The 15,665-nt window shown below is 46.6% G+C and overlaps 3 protein-coding genes across 4 annotated transcripts; 1 reads left to right on the top strand and 2 right to left on the bottom strand.

The window, feature by feature from the left end:
• Positions 1-361: 361 nt before the first annotated feature.
• tas1r1 (taste receptor, type 1, member 1) lies at positions 362-5,225 on the top strand. The gene is made up of 7 exons (XM_049754880.2): positions 362-719; positions 1,373-1,676; positions 1,858-2,619; positions 2,795-3,016; positions 3,175-3,295; positions 3,734-4,662; positions 4,794-5,225. The coding sequence occupies exons 1-6, from the start codon at positions 478-480 to the stop codon at positions 4,657-4,659; spliced, it is 2,577 nt and encodes an 858-aa protein (XP_049610837.1). The 5' UTR covers positions 362-477; the 3' UTR covers positions 4,660-4,662; positions 4,794-5,225.
• Positions 5,226-6,762: 1,537 nt separating this feature from the next.
• Positions 6,763-8,204, bottom strand: her12 (hairy-related 12). The gene is made up of 2 exons (XM_049754876.1): positions 8,078-8,204; positions 6,763-7,572 (listed from the first exon to the last, which is right to left on the bottom strand). Exons 1-2 carry the CDS (start codon positions 8,144-8,146, stop codon positions 7,204-7,206), a joined length of 438 nt encoding a protein of 145 aa, XP_049610833.1. The 5' UTR covers positions 8,147-8,204; the 3' UTR covers positions 6,763-7,203.
• Positions 8,205-11,131: 2,927 nt separating this feature from the next.
• LOC125989071 (transcription factor HES-5) lies at positions 11,132-12,242 on the bottom strand. 2 transcript variants are annotated; one of them, XM_049755051.1, is made up of 2 exons: positions 12,120-12,242; positions 11,132-12,027 (listed from the first exon to the last, which is right to left on the bottom strand). In XM_049755051.1, the coding sequence occupies exons 1-2, from the start codon at positions 12,174-12,176 to the stop codon at positions 11,602-11,604; spliced, it is 483 nt and encodes a 160-aa protein (XP_049611008.1). In that variant the 5' UTR covers positions 12,177-12,242; the 3' UTR covers positions 11,132-11,601. The 2 variants fall into 2 exon arrangements, with proteins under 2 accessions (XP_049611008.1, XP_049611009.1); XM_049755052.2 differs by having other exon boundaries at positions 11,132-12,024; positions 12,120-12,229.
• Between the last annotated feature and the right edge of the window lie 3,423 nt (positions 12,243-15,665).

The raw sequence follows: 15,665 nt of genomic DNA, 5'->3' as shown, positions 1-15,665 counted from the left end.
TTTGCGTGTTCATTTGCATCCTTGACGCTGTGGTTGACAAAATACACATTATTGCTGCTGAAACATAATAATCGTGGCTTGGATGGAGATGAGAGTCAAATTTTATCAATCGAACAGATATCTGAAAAAAAAAAGCTTCAAATATCAGCCACAATGCAAATTACACATATGCAAACAGTCATTTTCATGATATATACTGTACATGATTTAAAACACCGATTCAAAGCTCACACATGTAGATTGAATGCTGGGATTTATTTATCAAGCATTAGACAGAAGAAGAAAAAACTATGAATGTGAAATTTTCAAAAACAATGATTTAAGTGGCCTTTCTTGGTTAAGGCATTTATGTAACATGGTAAGTATGGCTCAACCAAGCAAATTAGACATGCAAATGTATCACCCGAGAGCAATGCAAAGGTCATCCCGCCGCCTTAAATGCACACCTGAAAAACCTCCTTTTATACATTGACTTTCATGAGCAGAGTGGCACTTCTATATCAGCCTTGTTTGAGTTTTCCTTGTGTTGACATGTGTGTGACACTTCCATATTTTTTCTTATGTTGCCTGATGCTGCAAATGGCTGATGCAGAACTTGACTACATGTCTCAGGGAGGAGGACTATATCTTCAGGGAGACTTTTCCATTGCTGGACTCTTTCCTCTCCATGACACAAATGGCCCAAGTGCTGGTTTGCCCGCTCTGCGTCCATGTAATGAGTGAGTTTACTGCAACAACAACATTGTCTGTTCAGATGCGTTTTACAACTAGTACAACTATGGGGTATTTGTACTGTAGTACTTCAATTTCTTTTCAATTAAAAAGAAAAAAGACAAATGAGGGAACTTGCTGTTAAGGAACATACATGACATGAGTGTGTATTCTGTACTGAAAGTGTGTTGGCATAACAATGCAGCATTTATTGTTTGTTTGTTTCAACAATATGTATGTAATACACTTTTTTATCTTTTGTTGCACTACATGTGACCAAATAAAGCAACATATTGTAAATAAGGCATATTTGATCAAATGCTTTTTAAATTTAGTAATTAATTACGTCATAAATTAGTTGAAATAACCAATAAATTGAGGAGGAGCCATTAGGGAGCCGAGCCTCAAGAACTATGTCTTGCAAAAGTTATTATTCATATCTCTACTATTTATTCAATTTAAAAAAAAACACTTTAAAAATTCAGCATATTCCGTAACTAAGGAATAATTGACAATTGACACTGTCAAATAAGTGTACACACAGTTGCGTGCACACACACACACACGCACACACACACATACGCTCACACACGCGCTCACACACAAGGACGCACACGAAGTTTTTAATTTTTATTCTAATTTATTTGATTTTAATTTATAGAGGCTTCCACAACAAGCATGGCTACCACATGATGCAAGCCATGCGATTTGCAATAGAAGAAATCAACAACAAGACGGGCAAAAATCTTTTGCCAGGAATCTCACTGGGCTACCAGGTGTACGATATTTGCTCTGTTTCGGCCAGTGTGCTGGCCACCCTGGACATACTGGCCGATCAGCACCGTGGCCCTGCTGCCAGCACGGAACCAACCCTTGCCAACATGACTGTGGCCGTCATCGGGCCCGACAGCAGCAGCAAAACCTTTACTCCTGCCGCTCTACTGGGAGCCTACCTCATACCACAAGTAAGTTATGTCATAACTGATTCCAATGAATGAAAATGTCATTAATCCAGTTAACCCTGACAGCAGCAGACCAGAATGAAGAAAGTAAGAACTTTTAACATCAACAATGTCTTTAATTTTGCACAAGATGTCTTAAAGAGCTACCAAAGATTACATTGTTCGGTACATGACTTGACTGCAGATCTCCTATGAAGCAACCAACAAAAAGTTGAGCAACAAGATCCTCTACCCATCGTTTTTACGCACAATTCCCAGCGACAAGAATCAGGTGGAGGCAATAATCCAGCTGTTAGTTCGTTTTAACTGGACCTGGATCGCTTTGTTGGGCAGCGACAACGATTACGGCCTGGACGGCATGCAGAGCCTGTCCCAGCTGGCCCCGGCCCACGGCATCTGCGTGGCCTACCAGGGCATCATCCCGACCTACAGCAGTGAGACAGCCCACTTGATGAAGAGCATGGTGAAGGGCATACTGAGAGCAAAGGTCAACACCATTGTGCTCTTCTCCAGTAAGTCCAAACTCAGCGGCTTATTCCCTTTTGTTATCGAGGCCAATGTGACAGGTAAGGTGTGGATTGGCACGGAGGACTGGTCAGCGGCCACGCGAGTTTCCGGGATCGCCGGGATCCACAACGTTGGAACTGTGCTTGGTGTGGTCATCAAGGACGCGGCCATAACTGGCTTTAACGCCTTTGAGAGGAGCGTCATGGAGGCGTCGCTGCATCACGGCAACGTTCAGATGGGTTCAGGCGTCGCCACCGGTGTTTGTCTGCAGAGCGCCGACATGTTCAGCCTGGCCAGGAATAACTTCACTTTGGAGAAGTATGACATCACCTCCTCCTTCAATGTATACAAGGCAGTGTATGCTGTTGCCCATGCTCTTCACCGAGCTCTTCAATGCAACTCTGGATTGTGCCGAAAAAGGAGAATGCATCCATGGCAGGTCAGTTCTGTTGGTTTTGCTCAACATGAAGGGCCGTGTCAGGAACCATTCACCCATTTAGCCTAATATTGCAATTTTTACAAAGTAGACTACATAGTTGAGTCAAATAAAATAATTAAAATGTGTGAACACAGCCACGGCCTTCGTTTCACTAGGTCCCACTGTTTGCTCTCAGCTTCTGCCCATGCTCAAAGACACGAGATTCTCTCTGGAAAACACTTCAGTGTACTTTGATGCAAACGGAGACCCTCCCACCGGATATGATATAGTGACGTGGATTTGGAGAGGGACGGAGTGGTCCCTTCGGGTGGTGGGTTCCTTCAGACCAGATCCCGTCCAGCTAACACTTGATGAAGCAGCCATCGAGTGGCACAGCACTGGGGCGACATCCATATCAGTAAGATTTACCCTAATATCTTTTTGTCACTGGAGGAATTGGGTAGGCGAAAAATATGCTTTTAGAGTTTTTTCATTTCCAAATGGGTCACTCTGAGTATGCCGTAAAATAACTGGAGAGGTAAGACCGTCTTTCTGCCTCCTGTTTCTTGTCTCCAGGTGCCCTCGTCCATCTGCTCTCTGCCTTGTCCGAAAGGCCACAGGAAAGTGATGAGAGGTCAACACGCCTGTTGCTTCGACTGCCAAGCCTGTCCATTTGGCACCTTCCTCAACATAAGTGGTACACATTTCTACATCCATTTTTAGTACTTTATCCAGTCCAATGTGGCACGACAACAATCCAGTCATAAAAGAATATCCTTTACCCCACTGTTTTCATTATTATTATTCTTATTATTATTATTATTATTATTATTATTATTATTATTTCATTTGGAATAGTTATCTAACAGGACAAAAAGGTGTATAAGCCAAGACTTAACAGTACTGCTATTTTTTGCTTGACCACCGGGTTGCGCTAAACACTAATAAAATGACAACAATTTCTAAACTTTGTGCTTAATGGACATGAATTGGAAAACCAAGAGATGGAACAGATGTGATACTTAGATGAGGAAAAAATTATTCAAAACCATGAGAGGCGGACTCGAGATTTATTATGTGAGGCGGGAGAGTGTTTCAAATAAATCGTCCCTGATGTTAAAGTTGCTGTTCCCAGAATCCATTATTTGCCAACCGTGTTCAAACGACCAGTGGGCCCCTGCTAGCAGCGAGCAATGTCTGGATCGGCAGGTTCTGCTTCTGGCCTGGGAGGCCCCCCTGGCCGTGGCGCTGCTCTTCTTCCTGGTCTGCTGCCTCCTTCTGACTTCCATCTCGGCAGCCATCCTCCTGCTGCACCTCCACACTCCCGTGGCCAAGTCAGCCGGGGGGCGCACTTGTCTGGTGATGCTGGCCGCCCTGACCGCCGCCGCCTTGAGCTCTCTGTGCCATTTTGGCCCCCCGTCCCGCATGTCCTGCATCCTCAAGCAGCCGCTTTTCACGTTCAGCTTCAGCATGTGTCTTGCCTGCATCACCGTGCGCTCCCTGCAGGTGGTCTGCATTTTCAAGCTCGCCTCCAAGCTTCCACCGGCCTATGACAAGTGGGCCAAAAAACAAGGGCCTGAGGTGACCATTGGAATCATCTCGGCCATTGCTCTGTTCATATCTGTGACCCGTGTGGCTTTTGACCCACCGGAACCGTCCCAGGATGTGGACTTCTACAAGGACAGGATTGTCCTGGAGTGCAGCAATACCGTGTCGTTCGGCGCAGGCGTAGAGCTGGGGTACATGTCACTCCTCAGCGTAGTCTGCTTCTCCTTCAGCTACATGGGCAAAGACCTGCCAGCCAACTACAACGAGGCCAAGTGCGTCACCTTCAGCCTCATGGTCTACCTCGTCTCCTGGATCAGCTTCTTCACCGTCTACCTTGTCCTCAGAGGGCCCTTCACCATGGCCGCACACGTCTTTGCCATTCTCTTCAGTGTTCTGGCCGTCCTTTGGGGATACTTCCTGCCCAAGATCTATATCATCGTACTGAGGCCGCAAATGAACACCACCGCTCATTTCCAGAACTGCATTCAGATGTACACCATGAGCAAGCAGTAACTGGTAAACAGAATTTGAATAGTAACATTGTTTTTCTCAGTACGAACTCTACTCCAGTTAATACAAGAGCATCGTCTATATTTGACAGTAAAAATGCCTTTTTAATTTTTACCTCTATTATGTGCACAATTTAGAGTCTTCAATGCACCTGAGGCCCGCAGCAAAGCAAGCCACGTGGCTGAACGAGACTAAAGTTGACCATCATACAATTGCCGACTCATCCGTCGTACTCACTGCAACCAAAAAACTCTGACCCCTCGTGTGAAACAAAACATGTAAACAGATAATATAACAATAATCACAGAAATACATTCTTTATCCTCTGCAAAAGATCACAACTATTACACCAGAAAGAGCAGCACAATGTACAAATTGAATACTGTGACAAAAACTGTTTAATTTCTTTTGAATCAAACTTGTATGTCAAGATATCACTGTATTATCAACATCTTAAATAAGTGTATACCACTCCATAATTATTTTTTTCGAATGATTCTTTCTTAGCAGAGTCAATCAAAACAATCCAATTTCTATTTTCAGTGGTAGAGGAAAAACACAGCAACATCTTTTGGAAGAGATCATTTAACACTTTGAATAAAGGCACAATTGGCCTGTCTTCTTTCTCTCTCTCACTCTGTCTGTCCCACGCACACATACACATTCACAGTGCAGTTAGCCTCTGTTTGTGAGGGGAGATGAAAAGGTCTTTTGTGGCTGGGAGGTCAGCCCCATTGATGAGTAGACGTGTGAGTAGAGTCCGAGCAGGGCTTTCCCACAGTCTGCGTCGCACTCACGACTTCATGTGCTCGGTCAACAGGCAAAGTGTGCCACTGATCAACAGGCGCCACTTTTATTGGGGGCCAATCTAGTGCACTTTGACAACCGGAGCTTGACTTTTCCAGCTTTTTTTTTTTTTTTTGTGGAGCAATTTGAATAGGAGCATGAAACATTAGCATTTGAAACTGGTAATTTAAAACAATTATGAGGCAATCTTCAAATTTTTCCAATGCGCCATTCATCCAATCATTTATTTTCTATAGCACTTGTCCTTCTAGGGGTCAGAAGCAGCGTACGCGGTGGGGCTGGATACCAACCAATCACAGTGCTTCATTCATATCACTTCAATTATCCAGGCAGTACCTTTCCCTGGAGGCCTTTTACGTGCATCCAAGTCAGTCATTAATTGCTCCCAGACTCGCACTGGGATCTTCTGACTGGGAATGGGATAGGAGATAAGAGCAGTGATCTGATAAGAGGATGACAGCCCATCATTCTCCCTCTAATTGAGATCCGTTATCTCGTCTGGTCAGCACTGTGTTTATCCACCCCACCTTGGAGTTATTGATGCGTCTGCCACTCTAGGGAATCACCTTTGTGCAGTCACGCGGGCACGATCGGATGATAAAGTCCACACTAAGCGCATCCAGAAGAAACACAAAGATGGTCCATTGATACAGTATATTTTAGCCTCACTCCAAAATAGATTTAAATAATTTTCCCTTCAAAAATCTACACACAACACCCCATCATGACAACATAAGTGTTTTATTCACATATTTGTCAGGTCAGCCATATTTGTGTAGACCGGGGGTGAGCCATATATTTTATTTTTCGAATTAACATTTGTTGATGAGGTAAATAAAATATTTTAAAAGAAAAATTGTGTGTGTAAAATATGTTATTTTTTGTAATAATTGGCAGCGTGTGATACTTTAAAGTTCAGTTTTGATCCAATACCAACCGAGCCAGAATCACAGATAATGACACTTTTAATAATTAAGTTAAAGTCATCATAAAAATGTTAAATCTGCACTACCATTGATCAAGTACCTGTAGCAAAATTATTGATATATAAATAAATATAAATATAATAAATATAATACTTCAGTCTTATTTCTGATTGTATTATAAAAAGGTATACTGAACGCTTAGTAGAGTTTTTCAAATATTTTTTTTTAATCAACGGTCCAATCTTATGCCTGGCGTTTTTGCCTGGAGTGCCACACCTCCTCCACACGGAGTGAAAGAAGCCGACTGGAGACGTAGCAGTGTTGTAAAATTAGAGTAAAATGTCGGCAAACTCAGACCAATAGAGCAACATCATTGTTTTAATGATTGTTTCATTTTTATTGTTAATTGTCATACAAAATGAGTTTTAAGAGCATAAATGTCATTGCAAAAAGAGTAACACGTTCAAACACACACACAGCCACAGACGTCACATCACTCATCATGACACAGTTTGGCATCCAACGATAAGAGAGAAATATTCTCAACACGGGCTGTCAGTACGACGCAATATGGCAGAGATACACTGTTACAATCGGGCAAGATATCACACTCCACTGGAGTAAACGAGTCAACAAAACCATCATCACGCAAAACCAGAGAAAAAGAGGTTGAATGGTGAATCACAGTCAAAGTAAAAGTTTTCAAGATAAGTGAGGGCTGTGGCTTTTTTGTCTCTATCAATATGATGAGACGTTGAGGAAAAAGCAGGGCTGGAGATGTAGTTCCTCCTAAGTGAGGAGGGGTCCAGGTCTTCTACCAGGGCCTCCACACAGCGCTGCCATGGCTATCCTGCAGCCTGGTGCCCCTGCTGGGCGAGCACACTGGAGAAGAGCCGAGGTCCCTCTGGACCATCACCGTGCTGCCGGGGCCCGCCGAGAGGAAGTGCAACGAGTCCCTCCAGCAGTGAGAGTAACCCCGGCTGTAGTCGCCGCTGCCGACCGTGCTGGCAGCGGGCTGCAGCTGCTGCCTGAGGAAGCTGACGGTCATCTCCAGGATGTCGGCCTTCTCCAGCTTGGAGTTGGGCTCTTGCTTGTGGAATTCTTTCTCCAAGATTAGCTTGAGCTGCTCGATGCAGCTGTTGATGCGATCTCGACGCATTTTCTCCACAACGGGCTTTCTCAACTGAAGAGGGGAAGGGAGGAGATGCAGAGGTCAGCTTGGCCACTAAAGCAAATTAAAGTACTACTGTATGTCTATTTCATGCATCTTGCAAAATTGAACATTTTCTTCACAGATATCACAAGTATTGTTGACTACGTTTTCACATTCAATCTGTGATTAACAATGAGGGAATTTTACATTTACAAAACTGTCACATTGTCAACGGCATTCTGAGGAAAACCATAGATGACACTGACACTTCTGATAGAAATGTATCAGATAATGTCACCATAGAAATACACAAACAGCAAACTCACAGATTCCTAGATTTGAAATGAGAAGTCATGGTGGTTCCTCAATTGATTTAAGAATTGTTTTGTTAACAAATGCGTGCAAAATCACCACAATATTAAAAATGAAGACGATTAATTTTTCCTCCGATTTGAACAAGAACCATGATTTGCTGCAGCAAGCCACATAAAATAATGTGGCTTGAGCCTGACACCTCTACTCAATCATGACTTACTTTGATGTTGTCCCTGTCTGAGATCCCAGCGTGTTGTATGAAGGAAAAGTTGGAGGAGCAAGGTGCCATGTCTTATGCAGGTGTAGAAGAGAAGCTTCTTCTCTGACAGTTTCGTTCACTCTGGTGTCTGTGCACGGGTTGGTCCTCTTTTATAGGTTTACATTAGCATAACAAAGGCATGTGGCTCAAGCAGGGCTAGGGTTCCCACACTCTGACCAGTGGGACTCTCAATACAACAATAGAAGAGGCATCAATAACCCAGAGGTCATGTATCTGTGGCGGGCATGTTTCCCAAGATAAGCCACGAGTGATAAAGCAGAGCATAGTAACTCATCATTGCACATTTATCGTAAAAATACATTATTGGACAGTTCCAAATTAGATGGAAGAACTTGGGGCTGTGGCTTCAAAGAGGGCTCTGTTGCAATTCCAAGACCAAATGCCGCTGTAGTAAAACAATATAAAGTGCAAGTGTGGCAAACATACACGAACAGTGGACACACGTACAACAGCTGGCATACTCTTTTAAAATAAAGGGATGAGGTAGTCATGAAAAATGAGGGCACACAGATCTATAGATAGACAGATGGACACAGGTAGGTAGGTAGGTAGGTAGGTAGGTAGGTAGGTAGGTAGGTAGGTAGGTAGGTAGGTAGGTAGGTAGGTAGGTAGGTAGGTAGGTAGGTAGGTAGGTAGGTAGGTAGGTAGGTAGGTAGGTGGGCGTAAAGATGAACGGATGGACAAATGAATTTTTTGGTTTTGGGGGGGTCAGCTCAATTAATGCAATGAGTGACAGGAATTCTGACAATATAAAATTAAATAATGAAGCGGGCACTTTATGACCTGCAGAACACACTTTGCCTACCTCTAGTTTTGATAAGGGTACCTAATGTAGTTAGTTGCCAGGGAGTGTATTATTATTTGGGAGGGGGAGCTCTTGGATATTCAATGTCTGAACCTTATGATCCATTATAATATTTGCAGCACTTAAACATTGGCGGCACACTTTGACGTCAAGCCATGTGGCAACAAGGGATGTGTCAGATTAGTGTCAACTTAATGGCATTGTTAGGGCTCGTCAGAGGGAGTCGTGCAGTACTGGAGTAAAGGAGTCGGCCCCCAGATGTGAGCGTATGGTGTAAGTAGGCCTGTGCGCCCACATTCCCACCAGTTCCCAACATCAGGCTCAGTGCACTACAAAAAGTCAAGCCCAACGACGCTCCTCCCTGCTCCATTGGGAATGTTAATTGATCTTTTGTGGTTGGAGGGTAGAAGCGCACACACGCACGCACACACACACACACACGCGCACACACACACACACACACGCACACACGCACACACACACGCACACACACACACACACACACACACACACACACACACACACACACGCACACACATAACCTCTGCACCATCTGCATCAAGCCAATTGTCTTGACTGCGATGACCCCCAAACTATCTGTCTATAAATCCATTCATCACCTATTATCGATCCATTTATCTCATTCTGTTATCTGATCGTACAAACCCCATCTATCTATCTATCTATCTATCTATCTATCTATCTATCTATCTATCTATCTATCTATCTATCTATCTATCTATCTATCTATCTGTCTATCTATCTATCTATCTATCTATCTATCTATCTATCTATCTATCTATCTATCTATCTATCTATCTATCTATCTATCTATCTATCTATCTGTCTGTCTGTCTGTTTGTCTGTCTGTCTCCCCAACTCTTTTTGCCACAAGTGTGTGTGAAGACCAGACCCCCTTCTACTCGTAGCTTCGAAATTCCTGCCATAAAGTGCGGCTGGTCGGCGGCGCAGCGCGTCTTCCCGTCAAACCGACCCTCTGTGAGTGTGCTCTCTGTGGTTTCCCACAGTCCGCGGCCATTCAACGAGGCCCTGGGCAGGAACAATAGAAGTGTGTCTTGTTACACATCACATTAGCTACGGTGTTTGATCTGTTGTTGGAGGTGGGCGGTGGGGATCCGGGGGCCAGCGGCTCAGGCCCGCGGGACCATCTGGCTTGGCCAACTAGACCCTGAGAAAGTCCCAGGGTAGGAATGCTACATTCTACACACAAGTTGTATATATACACACACACACACACACACACACACACACACACACACACGCACACACACACACAGACACACACACACATTGACACACAAATAGTTGTGAAAGACTTTAGAAGCACTTGACACATAATTCAAGCACGAGACAGCACGCCTCGACCTTCTCAGCACAAGTGGCACACAAGGGAGGGGACGGGGGTCACCAAATGTGCACCAACCAGATGAAACTCGCATGAGAACACGAGCTTATTGACTGGACACCTGCAGCGAAATCAAGTACGTGGGTGTAACTCATTCACAGTTGCATCATTTGGGAAGGGGGCTTTGTATAGTAAAAATGTGCGGCACCAATAATGATCAACACTTGACTGTGGAATAGAAGGAGCTCACATTAACTCAAGTTAATGATCCAGTTTTAGCCCTTCTTGCTTCTTAGGAAGATATTTTAAGCCTTCACCCGAAACCCTGACAAGGATGAGCCTTGTAGAAAATGGGCTAAATTTGACCCACCACATTACTGGAGGGTTTAGGTATTTTAAGTATAATACAACAAATGTTATACTCCAGCAATGCCAACTCTGTATTGCAGTGTGTCGTGAGGGAGCTTCAGGTGCACCATGGGACAATTTTGCCTTGTCTGAAAATTATTATATACTCATGAGAAATAATGCACCTGTTGCATTGCAGCAGAATAATTATTTTGCGTTCAACTTAACAGACTCAGATTTCACACTAAGTTGTCATAATTTTAGTACCTTGTAAGACATTTTTGTGCAGTGGGATTTTCTTTGCATATGAATTAAGTACCCTGGCTCAATAAATGTTTGGAAATGTTCATTTCCTGCATGATGATATAATACTACAATTTAGCTGAGATCTGCTTTGGTATATTTACCAGTGTTCTCAAATGGTAAATTATGCAACAAAAGCATGACACCATGGAATAAACACATGAAAACTATATAAGATTTGCAAAACTTCATCTGAAGCTTTTTTTTAATTTTCTTCTCAGGGAAGCACACCATTCCTTTTCAAAAGGCATTCAAAGTAGAACATGACATCCATTTTGAACAATACAATTGACACTCCCACGAAAATGTCAGACATGAGGATACACACAGTGACAGTATAGTGTTCAATCAAAACAGGATTTACAGCGCAAATCAATCCATAGGATTGATTGTAAGACACTTAAGCGATACATGGTATCAAAGACAATTCTTGGATGAATCGGAACCCAACTTGGGTGTGATGTCACAGCCAATACACACGGTCACATGGTAACCATACGTGTCGTTCAGTAAAACCTGAACCTCATCAAATCCTCCCAAAGGAATACTGGCACACGGTGGCCATTTGACCACACGGTGACCCAAAAGAACTCGACTTCACAGAGTCTATATAACTTGTGGTTTGCAGTCCTCCTTCGATGTCTACCAGGGCCTCCACAAAGCCGGACCAGACGGGCCAGCACCTTTACCGGAGCTGATGGGTGAGGCTGGGGGTGACAGGGTGCTTTGAGCTCCCCTGTGGTTCCCGTTGGACACCTGCAGGTCCTGGAAGTGTCCCAGCAGCTGCCTCTGGGTGGAGCTCTGGATTTTGCAGTGGGACAGGAAGCTGACGGCCTGGTGAACGCAGTGCGTGTAGCCGTTGGAGGAGGAGGAAGCCGAGGAGAGGGAGGGCCGCCGTTGCTGCTGCCAGCTCCTCAGGTAGCACACGGCCATCTCCAGGATGTCGGCCTTCTCCTGCTTGGAGTCGGGCTGCTGTCGGAGGAACTCGGGCCCCAGCAGGGACTTGAGTTGCTCGATGCTGGTGTTGATGCGGTCTCGTCGCAGCTTCTCCACCAATGGCTTTCTCTGCTGAAAAAAAGAGCGCATAAATATCAAGTCCACTGGCTCTTTTGTAGAGTTTTGCAACAAGTGATTTGTATCAAGAGAGACACCAGGTTTACCTTGTGAGCTGAAGTCTCCTTGGAGAAGTGACTCGGTCCATAAACAGCAGGAGCCATGCTTCCAGGTCTGCTCGTTCTCTGAGTGTGAGCTGACTTCTTCTGTGCCTCCTCCCTGTATTTATACACGCCGATCTCCATATGAATGTGTGAGTCTCGGGCTCAGCGGAGGTTCTCACACTCCTCGGGCCAATGGGAAGGCCGGGAAGGCTCAGAAGAACGCAGGGCCGCCACATGCTCAATGAAGTGTTTATGGCCCCAGGGACAATAGAGCGTGTCTCCGGGGAGCAGGTGGAGGGATACACTGGGAGAGAAAAGAGCCCGGGTGGGGTGCTGGAGGAGGAGGGAGGGGGACATGGGCGTTACTGACCCACTGCTTGTGTTGATATGGGAAAGTGGTGACCCTCCAAGGGAAGCACGCTGCACTCCCGTGATGTAATCACACACAAAGTGAATCTGACAGTGTGCACACGTGCCCCCCCTCCCCCCCAACCCCGCAACAAAAAATCTGCTCCTAACAGATAAGTGGTATACAGCTGAGGTTCTCACACTTTAAACCAGTGGTTCTTAACCTGGGTTCGATCGAACCCTAGGGGTTCGGTGAGACGGTCTCAGGGGTTCGACAGAGCCCCCACTGAGGAGGTCCGAACAAACCTGTTTTATCGTGTAGCTTCTGATTTGCCAGTATGTAATTTGTTGCAAGTTCATGCATTGTGTTGGTTTTGTTCTTTGAACAAGGTGATGTTGATGCACAGCTCATTTTGTGCATTAGTACAGAACATCTATGTCTTGAATTTAAAAAAAAAAAAAAAATTCACTTCATTTCAGTGAATGCGCATATGAAACTAGTGGGGTTCGGTACCTCCAACAAGGTTAAGAACCATTGCTTTAAACATAAAGTAGCACCCTGCTATAAGTACAGTTATAACAAAAATGAATGTTTCAAATGAAGATTTTAAAAAGGGCTACTTTTTTTATACATAAAACTTGACTTGGATCTGACAGTTAAAGACTCAGGACTTGGATTGGTTATAAATACTTGCAGAATGGAGAAAATGGCCAATAGTGTAATTGTTTGACTTTGTTGGTTTTCTGAATATATCATTGCAATATATCATTACATTACAATATATCATTACTCCTTTTCTGCATTTTCTCTTCTTTTGTTTAACTTGCCCCTCCGCGAGTCGTCACCTTATCGTGGTGGAGGGGTTTGCGTGCCCCTATGATCCTAGGAGCCATGTTGTCGGGGGCTTCATGCCCCTGGTAGGGTCACCCATGGCAAACGGGTCCTAGGTGAGGGGTCAGACAAAGCACGGCTCACCCAAGCCCCTTATGATGAGTGATATAAATGGACTTAGTTTTCCCTCGCCCGGACGCGGGTCACCGGGGCCTCCCTCTGGAGCCAGGCCTGGAGGCGGGGCTCGAAGGCGAGCGTCTGGTGGCCGGGCCTTCGCCCATGGGGCCCGGCCGGGCATAGCCCGAAATGGAAACGTGGGTCCCCCTTCCCATGGGCTCACCACCTGTGGGAGGGGCCGAAGGGGTCGGGTGCAATGTGAGCTGGGCGGCAGCCAAAGGCGGGGACCTTGGCGGTCTGATCCCCGGCTGCAGAAGCTGGCTCTTGGGACATGGAATGTCACCTCTCTGGCTGGAAAGGAGCCCGAGCTGGTGTGCGAGGCAGAAAGATTCCGACTAGATATAGTCGGACTAGCCTCCACACACAGTTTGGGTTCCGGTACAAGCCCTCTCGAGAGGGGCTGGACTCTCTTCCACTCTGGAGTTGCCCACGGTGAGAGGCGTCGAGCAGGTGTGGGTATACTTATTGCCCCCCGGCTGGGCGCCTGCACATTGGGGTTCACCCCGGTGAACGAGAGGGTAGCCTCCCTCCGCCTTCGGGTGGGGGGACGGGTCCTGACTGTTGTTTGTGTCTACGCACCAAACAGCAGCTCAGAGTACCCACCCTTCTTGGGGTCCCTGGAGGAAGTGCTGGAGAGCGCTCCTTCTGGGGACTCTATCGTTCTACTGGGTGACTTCAATGCTCACGTGGGCAATGACAGTGAGACCTGGAAGGGCGTGATTGGGAGGAACGGCCCCCCTGATCTGAACCCGAGCGGTGTTCTATTGTTGGACTTCTGTGCTCGACACGGATTTTCAATAATGAACACCATGTTCAAACATAAGGGTGTCCATGTGTGCACTTGGCACCAGGACACCCTAGGCCGCAGTTCGATGATCGACTTTGTAGTCGTGTCATCGGATTTGCGGCCGCATGTTTTGGACACTCAGGTGAAGAGAGGGGCGGAGCTGTCAACTGATCACCACCTGGTGGTGGGTTGGCTCCGATGGTGGGGGAAGATGCCGGTCCGACCTGGCAGACCCAAACGCTCTGTGAGGGTCTGCTGGGAACGTCTGGCAGAATCTCCTGTCAGGAAGAGCTTCAACTCCCACCTCCGGCAGAGCTTTTCCCACGTCCCGGGGGAGGCGGGGGACATTGAGTCTGAGTGGACCATGTTCCGCGCCTCCATTGTTGAGGCGGCCGACCGGAGCTGTGGCCGTAAGGTCGTTGGTGCCTGTCGTGGCGGCAATCCCCGAACCCGCTGGTGGACACCGGCGGTAAGGGATGCCGTCAAGCTGAAGAAGGAGTCCTATCGGGCCGTTTTGGCCTGCGGGACTCCGGAGGCAGCTGACAGGTACCGGATGGCCAAGCGGAACGCGGCTTCGGCGGTTGCTGAGGCAAAAACCCGGGCGTGGGAGGAGTTCGGTGAGGCCATGGAGAATGATTTCCGGATGGCTTCGAGGAAATTCTGGTCCACCATCCGGCGTCTCAGGAGGGGGAAGCAGTGCAACGTCAACACTGTTTACAGTGGGGATGGCGTGCTGCTGACCTCGACTCGGGACGTCGTGAGTCGGTGGGGAGAATACTTCGAAGACCTCCTCAATTCCACCTACACGCCTTCCATTGAGGAAGCAGGGCCTGGAGACTCTGAGGCGGATTCTCCAATCTCTGGGGTCGAAGTCACTGAGGTAGTTAAAAAACTCCTCGGTGGCAAGGCCCCGGGGGTGGATGAGATCCGCCCAGAGTTCTTAAAGGCTCTGGATGTTGTGGGGCTGTCATGGCTGACACGCCTCTACAACGTTGCGTGGACATCGGGGACAGTGCCTCTGGATTGGCAGACTGGGGTGGTGGTTCCCCTCTTTAAGAAGGGGGACCGGAGGGTGTGTTCCAATTACAGGGGAATCACACTCCTCAGCCTCCCTGGTAAGGTCTATTCAGGGGTGCTGGAGAGGAGGGTCCGTCGGGAGGTCGAACCTCGGCTTCAGGAGGAGCAGTGTGGCTTTCGTCCTGGCCGTGGAACAGTGGACCAGCTCTACACCCTTGGCAGGATCCTCGAGGGTGCATGGGAGTTCGCCCAACCAGTCCACATGTGTTTTGTGGACTTGGAGAAGGCGTTCGACCGTGTCCCTCGGGAGGTTCTGTGGAGGGTGCTTCGGGAGTACGGGGTGCCGAGCCAACTGATAAGGGCGGTTCGGTCCCTGTATCACCGATGC

Source organism: Syngnathus scovelli, chromosome 2 (genome assembly GCF_024217435.2).
Source record: "Syngnathus scovelli strain Florida chromosome 2, RoL_Ssco_1.2, whole genome shotgun sequence".
NCBI lineage: Eukaryota > Metazoa > Chordata > Actinopteri > Syngnathiformes > Syngnathidae > Syngnathus > Syngnathus scovelli.
This window is presented reverse-complemented; position numbering and strand designations above follow the sequence as displayed.